The sequence below is a fragment of the Manis pentadactyla genome, chromosome 9, assembly GCF_030020395.1.
Source record: "Manis pentadactyla isolate mManPen7 chromosome 9, mManPen7.hap1, whole genome shotgun sequence".
In the NCBI taxonomy this organism is placed as follows: domain Eukaryota; kingdom Metazoa; phylum Chordata; class Mammalia; order Pholidota; family Manidae; genus Manis; species Manis pentadactyla.
The window spans coordinates 9,560,071-9,567,586 of NC_080027.1; the positions used below are offsets into that span (position 1 = coordinate 9,560,071).

Consider the following 7,516-nt stretch of genomic DNA (forward strand, 5'->3'; position numbering starts at 1 on the left):
GGGCAGCGGTTTCCCTGTGCCCCCAGCCCACACTCACTTGGGTCTCGGCTTCTCCTCTGGTCAGCACAGCACCGGCATGGGGAAAGGGGAGAGAACAAGACAGGCCAGGTGAGCCGGGGTGGCCCACCCTGCCCATGGCCCTGGGCCCACTGCTGGGGCCTCCCCAGCTCCTGCCTGGAGGGCTGCCTGCCTTTCCCTCACCCACTGACCCCACCATGTCCCACCTGACCACCAGGCACACGAGGGTCTGGTCCCCACTGCGTGCTGAGAGCTCAGAGTGTGGGGACCAGGACAGAAGGAGGGGGGAAGGTGGTCTCACGCGGAGGAAGCACTCCTGGCTTGCTGGCCCCCTACCTCTGTGCTGGGCAGAAGTTGGGGAGCTGGACCCTGCCTGCTGGCCCTACAGCCAAGCCCCCTGGGAGGCCAAGCCTCATGGGAGGCTGAGCAAAGCACCAAGACAGGCCCCCCGAGGCCCCAGTGCCGGAACCGGAAGCGGGAATGGACAGGCAGTGAGGCTGAGCGGTGGGGCACAAGGGCTGGCTGGGGGTCAGTCCTCTCAGTCTCAGGGTCTGTCCAGACAGCCCGGTGGGGGCCTCAGCCTCCCTGTCCTCCCGCCGCCTCTTGGCGGCTTCCCAGGGCAGAGGCGTGTATGCAGGAGGGGAGCTATGAGGGCTGGCAGCCAGGGGCAGCACCTGGACCTCTCCTGCCCTGGGGGAGCCCCCAGGCCCCAGCGGGGGGCTGGAGGACCACTGTCCAGGGAGGCCTGAGGGGCTGGCTGCAGCCGGTGAGGGCCAGGATGCCCACGGGCCCATGGGTGCTGACTGCTGGCTTCTTTGAGTCTCTCTGGGGGCTGGCAGCGCCCACCTTGGAAAGCTGAGGCCCTCCCCAACACTGGCACCTTGGAGCTGAGGCAGGCGGTTCTAGGAGACAGACCCCTGGATTCTTTTTGTGAGTCTGGAGCAAGTAGGTTAGTAAAGCCTCTGGGCACCTCGGCCCTGCGGAAGCCTTGCTGTTCCCCACCCAGGGGCCTGACCATGGGCCAGGAAGCCTCTGCTACCTCGCCTCCGAGGGCGGGGTGGGGAGGGGGCATCCTGTCCCCCTAGCAAGGCTTCCCCCGCCCCTTCAGAGCTTCTGTTGTGGAGGCCGGATGGGCCCCCTGCCACCTCCCCTTGGCCACCTCATGGGAACTGCCTTACTGTAGGCAGCCTACCGTTCAGACTGCCCCCCAGGCCTGACCCTGGCCCCCACCTGCCTCCGTGGGGCTGCTTCCTCTGACTGTCCCCCACCAGCCCTGGCCCTGAGGGGTTCCCAGCCAGCCTGGCCACAGCCCAGGGTCTGCAGCCAGTCTGCAGCACCTTGGCCCCCACCCCTCAGTCCCTGCTCCAGCCCCTGGGTGATGACAGGGCCATCCACATGTACTGCCCAAGGAGCCTCGCTGTCTGCCCACGGGTGCTGCTCCTCTGCCCTGGGCCTTGCCAGCCCTGCCCTGCATGCATGCAGCACCTCAGGGTGGGTCACGGGGCAGGGAGACCGGGCGCTTGGGGAGCAGGAACCCAGCACAGGGGCAGGAGGAAGGCCAGGCAGGGGCCGGAAGGAGCTGCTGAGGTGTCCAGGAGGGCAGGGTCCACGGAGGGAATGGTGGAGGGTGGAGAGCTGGAGGGGAGGGGCCATGCACACTGCTCCCCCAGGCAGGGGCCCCCTCGAATTCCCCACCTCCTTGCTGTCTGTGGGCGTCAGGACTGCTGCCAGGGTGACCTGGTGACCTCGGAGCCCTAGGTTCTCTGGACTCCTGCCTGCACTGAGCGCCCCCCACTCAGGCCCAGCCAGGGAAGGGAAGGCCTTGGCAGGGTTGTGTTTGGGGTGCAGGCCCACCCGGCACCTATGAGCAGGGGGCTGAGGACAGCCCCCCACTTGTACCCCAGCCATGAGCCCAGAGCTCCCGCACCTCCGCCCTGGGGCTCCATCAGGCCTGTGAGCAGAGGGCAGGCCCACCCAGCGGCCTCCTCGGGCCCGGCTGTGTCTAGCTCCATTCCAGGCTGTGGCTGGGAAGCTGGGCCCTGGCTGATTGCTCCTTGGCATGCAAGGTCCCAGGGTCCCGGATCCCCACCTCGGGCCTTGGCCTGGCCTTCCGCCTCACCCCACCTGCCCTCCCACCTTCCTGCTGGGGCCCAAGAAGGCCTTGGACCCCCCACACCCTGAATGCTCACTGCCGGGGCGCCAGGAGGGAGCCTGCGCCCATCAGCCAGTCCTGATGGAGGCAGCACTCCAGGCCTCCCACTCCCACCCTGCCTGGCCCACAGGAATGGTGGCCAGAGGGGCACAGGGAGTGGGGGAGGGAGGGCAGGAGGAGGAAGGGGAGCTCCATCTGCAGACGGGGTGTGGGCATACCTTCTTGGACGTCCTCTGCAGGAGCAGCACCATGGGGGGAGAGGGGAGAGAGAGTCACCGTGAGCCTCGGGGCAGAGGTGGAGGGAAGGGGCAGTGGGGGGCAGAGGCGAGGGGGCCGGAGCAGAGCCACACTGTGAGTGGGTTACACGGCCCCTCCTGCTTTGGCTCACACCCACACAGGGCCGCGTGTGTGCCCATGCGCCCTCATGGGACTGAAGTCATGGCGCATACCTGGTTCACGAACTTCATGGGCAAGGAGGGCCGTGGGACAAGAGGCAATACCACGCAGGTCAGAGGTCAAAGGGAAAAGGATCCCAGGTTAATGGAGACAGCCGGTTGCCACTCAGGAGGGTCAGTGGCCAAGGCCGAGGGGTGGGGAGCATGCAGGAAGCGAGCGAGACACGGTCAGTGTGGGTCTGGGCCGTGCCCCGAGCGCGGCCCTGCCTGCAGACAGGCTGCGGATCTGTCCCCTGGCTCTTGCCCTGGTCCTGACTTGCGGCTCTGGCCCTGGGGACATGGTGGGCAGGCCTTCCTATGGTGCCTCCCGGCCCCCACCTGCCCTTCGCGGGAGGGACCGGCACGTGGGTGGACCAGAGTCCTGGAAAGGCGTGCAGCCCAGGGACAAGCCAGGAGGATGCCCACCACTCCCCACCCCGTTTCTCCCAGCTTCCCCGGGAGTGCAGGGCGCAGCTGCCCACCCCGGACTGCTCCGAGCACAGGCTCCAGACCCAGACCCGACGAGGCCCCCCAGGGCAGGCTGGGGGTGGCCGGGGAGTGAGAAGGGCCCCTGCTGAGGGTGTGGCCCTCGCCCCAAAGGGAGGCTGCAGGGGCTGTCCCTCCACTACCCTGGCCTCACCCGAGGTCTCCCCTGGGGCTCTGACCCGGCCAAGGGTCAGACACTGTCCTGGGCTCCCAGTGACCCACCCTGGGGTGGTGTGGCCAGGCCACACGGCCTGTCCCCGGGGCAGCCGGGTGCACACCTGGTCTGGCAGGCCCCCACCAGCCCTGTGCTGGCGCTGCCCGTCCCCTGCAACCCAGCTCCGGGCTAGTGCCCAGCCCTTGGGGACACCGCTCTGGTCAAGCACTGGTTAGTAGGTTACACTGGGGCCGTATGTGGGAACCCCTGGGCTGGCTGGCACCTGCTGCCTCCCTCCCCTCTCCCCACCCTTGTGTGGCCTCCAGCCAGGCCCCGGGCCCCACATGGGGACCAGAAGTCCCGTGGCCTCAGACCTTCTTTGTGGGCTTCTGTGAGTGGAGGGGCACCGGGGGTGCGGTGGTGGGGAGGAGAGGGCAGAAGGCGAGGTCAGGAGCACACGCATGTCCTTAGGGGGCTGGGGGCACACCGGGGGCACTGTGGGGGCAGGCCACTGGGGCAGAAGGCTAGAGGGTGGCTGTGGGGCTGGGGTCCTGGACCCCACTTACCTTCCTCCTGGGCCTCTTCTGAGGCAGGAGCAGCAGGGCGTGGGGGAGAGAAGGACGAGGACAGGCGTTAGGGGCGCTCAGAGTGGGGAGGGTGGCCGGGCCCTGGGAGCAGGGAGAGGCCCACCCCTCAAGGCCACAAGCTGCAGCGTCCTAGCCCTGCCCCTGCGGCCGCCCCCCAGGCCTGGGGGACTCAGCCCTGCGCGGTCTTCAGGGCCTGGACCCGGGTGGGCGCGTCCCCAGCACCGCAGTGTCGGTGCAGAGGGTCCAGCTGAATCCTGCTCTGTGGGTGGCAGACGTGGGGACGGGACAAACCCCGTGTGTCAGAAGGAAACCCAGGAATGCCCACGGGGCAGGGTGGCCACAGAGGGTGTCCCGAGGCGGCTGGGCGCCGTGAGGGTCATGGAGGAAGTGTGGGCAGGGGGTGCCTTCCCGCTTTCTCTGGGGAAGGGGCGGCTCTCCGGGACCACATTTCCCACTCAGAAGTGGGCCTTTCTCCCTTTTCAGCAGCAGAAGAAATGTTTTTCTCTCACTGTTAGGGTAGCCAAGGGTTTTCAAAATATTTTCAAAACATAGCACCCAGAAGGCCTCACGCCTGTTGCCGTGGCCTGAAAGCGTGCCTGAGCCTGCGTGCAGGCCGAGGGGATCCGAGCAGCGCCTCCCGCCCTGCTCCCGGGGGGCCCCGCTCCCTGCCTCGCCTGCCTGGGCACAGCCCAGAGGCCCTGCAGGCTAAGGTGACGGGAGGGAGGGTCCCCAGGTTAGCCCGAAGGGTGACTGAGTGGAGGGGGTGCCGAGAGACGGAAAGACAGAGAGACAGAGACAGAGACGTTCAGAGCTGAGGAAGGCAGGCAGGTCTCATGCTGGGCCTGGTGTTAATGAGCTGAGCGCCCTGATGCCCACACCCAGCGGACTCCACACCCGCAGATGGATGAGGATGACGTATTAATGAGCAGTCAGTGAGTGTCTGTGAGGAGGTGAGAGGTCAGCGGGAATAGGGATGGATCAGCGCTGAGGATGATGGCGGTCGGCCGCTGAGCCTCGGGATGCCCGAGGGCTGGGGAAAGGGGCCGGGGTGGAGGTGCAGGGGCTCCCAGGGCTGCTGGGGTTACCTTCTTCCTCGTACTGCTCTGCAATGGGATAGAACAGAGAGGGGCCGTGTTAGCAGGTCCATCTCGCGCCAGCGCAGCGCATCCCTGGGTAGCCAGAGACGCGGACAGGGGCAACTTTGGGCCGAAAGAGGCTGCCCAGGCTGGAGGAGGAGGAGGCTCTGCAGATGCCAGTGACCTGGGAGGCGTCTGGCACAGATGCTCAGGTGCTACTGGGGGGGCCTGGCAGAGAGCGGCTGGACCCCAAGGCTCCCTCTGCCACGCTGCCCTGGACACCCTGGCAGTGCAGGCTGCATTTAGATGTGACATCTCAGGGACGTGTCTTTTGAGGAAGAGGGGGCTGCGGTGCTGGGGCAGAAGTGGGGTCCATTTTCAGAGGAGGGTCCATGTAGGGCTCAGTACTGAATGTGGCCGATCTGGGCTTCCGGCCAGGGGCCCCCCAGGAGGGACGTGCTGTCTACAGTGGGACCCCCTCAGGTGTGTTTTCTGTAGAGGCGGATGCAAGACAGCAAATGGCTTTGACACTTACCCTCCACCTGCTCGCTGCAGGAGACAGAGAGAGAGAGAGAGAGAGAGAAGGGGTGAGGAGGGCGTCTGCTCAGGGGACTCCAGGACCAGCCCAGCCCAGGGGTCCCGAGCTGGGGTGGGGCGTGGCCTCGAGTACTCACGCTTCCTCGTCAGACATGGTGCGTGGGTTGTGTCTGCAGTGGGCTGGGGAGAGACCAAGAAAAGAGTCAGCAGCTGCCCTGTTCTGGACAGGCTGGACGAGGGGAGCTGGAGCAGGGGTGCAGGGGGTTGAGGGCCACCTCTCCGGCCTTGGGCTGGCACGCTTCTGCACTGGGGCCTCCTGCCTAGGCCCCCTCACTTCCTCCCAGGCTCCAGGGGCCCCCAGCCCTCCTGGACTCCCCAACTCGGATCCCACCGCCCCCCTTCCTGCCCTGGCTCCAGCCCAGAGCTTAGAATCCCAGAGCTGGACAGGATTTTGGAAGGTTGTGGCGTCCACCCCCACCCAGGGCAGACATTCTCCTCCTCTCGATAGTGTCCTGAGAAGGGTCATCCAGAAGCTACAAGCGCCGGGAGGCCTGTCCAGGCTGCTCCTGATAGTGGGGAGCCCAGCCTCCGTAGGAACGCTCGCCTAGCCCTCCCTGGTCCCCCTCCACCCCGGCCAGCCCCACAAGAGCCCCCTCTGGGGTGAGCCCAAAGCTCCCTTCTAGAATGATGGTTTCCTGCGAGGAGCCTGTGTTCTCTTACAGGGGTGCTCTGGGGACCCCTGGTGCCCCCGCAGCCCCCTGCGGACCCTGCTTCCAAAACCACAAGAGTGCACCAACCGTTCTGTCTCCTTCCCTCCCCCTTGCCCCACCAGGCAGCAGACTGCCCCGAGCTCTCAGGGAGAGGGTCTGAGCTAATTCTCTGTGTGTCCCCCAGCCCGGCACCCCATTTCCTCCTCCCTCAACCTGCTTTCCCAGGCCCCGTGGGTGCTCTTGAATTTGCCAACATCTGAGGGGAAGCTCTGTGCCCAGACCTGGCTACACGTGTCCAGGTGCAGCGGTGCCAGGCCGGCACACTTGGGGACCATCTCTCTGTGAGCTGACCACCAGACGCGCCTGAGGCGGCCCAGGGCCTGGGAATGCTCGGAGCAGCTGCCTCAGGATGTTGGCCGGGGATGTTAGGAAATAAATTTCGTGACAGCATATTACAGTCTACTTGAAGACAATCGTTATGCTGCCCCCAGGGAGCTTTGTATAAGAAAAACACAAGTTCATCATCTAAAAATGCATTTACGTCCCATTGCTAAGGTGGGTGGGAACGGTTTTCCAAAGCCTCTGTCAAGAATGTTAATTTTCCCAGAGCAGTTGAAGCTCTGTGTGGAACTGACCTGCACGTCTCTGCTAACCCACTCCAGGAAGCCCTGCAGCCGTTTGCGTCCAAAAGTTTCTTCCTGGGACTCTGCTGCCCCCTCAAGCCACAGCCTCGGTCTCGCCGTCCCTAGGCCCAGGCCCTCCTGGTGGGCCCAACCGCTGGCCGCCTGACCCCACCCTGCGGCCTGCCCGGGCCGCGATCTGCAGGGTGGGAGGGCCAGAGGGAGCCATTCCTTGCCCTGCTGTGCCTGCCTCTCACCCTAGCGGGCCGACAGCTGTTAGCGCCTTGAGAGGGGGCGGTTGTGGCCCGAGCCCAGAGGGTGGATTATTTTTAAGGAGCTGGTGGCAGCTGAGGTGTCCAGAAATAGGCACCTAAATTAGCCAAGACATCTCTGCCCAGAAACCCAAGACAGTGGGAGGGGGGCTGCGAGTGCAGCCGCCTCCTCAGGTCCTAGCCTGGCCACACCCCTGCCCCCTCCCTGGGATCTCCCTGAGCTCCTCCAACTTGCCCTCCTATCTTTTGGGCTGCAGTCTGAGGGCAGCACCCTCAGGCAGGGTGCCCCCGGGGCCCCTCCTGTGGGGAGGCTGCACAGGCCCTCTCTCCCTGTGGGAAACCAAGGTCCGTGCAGGCTCCGGCTCTTCTGTCCAGTGAGGCCCTGAAGGGGGCACTGTGGGGCGCCCTGTCTGCCAGGGAGGGGCCCAGGCCAGGGTGTGCATGCGGGCAGTGCCTGGCATTCCCACAGC

The 7,516-nt window shown here is 65.8% G+C and overlaps 1 protein-coding gene across 5 annotated transcripts in view; it reads right to left on the minus strand.

Moving 5' to 3' along the window:
• TNNT3 (troponin T3, fast skeletal type) overlaps window positions 1-5,613 on the minus strand; it is a 13,410-nt gene extending 7,797 nt beyond the window's left edge. For 2 of the 5 annotated variants that reach the window (XM_036875936.2, XM_057506743.1), the window contains exons 1-7: window positions 5,582-5,613; window positions 5,443-5,456; window positions 4,917-4,934; window positions 3,811-3,828; window positions 2,620-2,631; window positions 2,389-2,403; window positions 38-56 (exon numbers count right to left, since the gene is read on the minus strand). In XM_036875936.2, the coding sequence (XP_036731831.1) occupies window positions 38-56; window positions 2,389-2,403; window positions 2,620-2,631; window positions 3,811-3,828; window positions 4,917-4,934; window positions 5,443-5,456; window positions 5,582-5,598 (113 nt within the window). In that variant the 5' untranslated portion in view covers window positions 5,599-5,613. The remainder of the gene's footprint in view (window positions 1-37; window positions 57-2,388; window positions 2,404-2,619; window positions 2,632-3,810; window positions 3,829-4,916; window positions 4,935-5,442; window positions 5,457-5,581) is intronic. The other 3 variants (XM_036875937.2, XM_036875939.2, XM_036875940.2) reach the window with 2 other exon arrangements.
• Window positions 5,614-7,516: the final 1,903 nt, after the last annotated feature.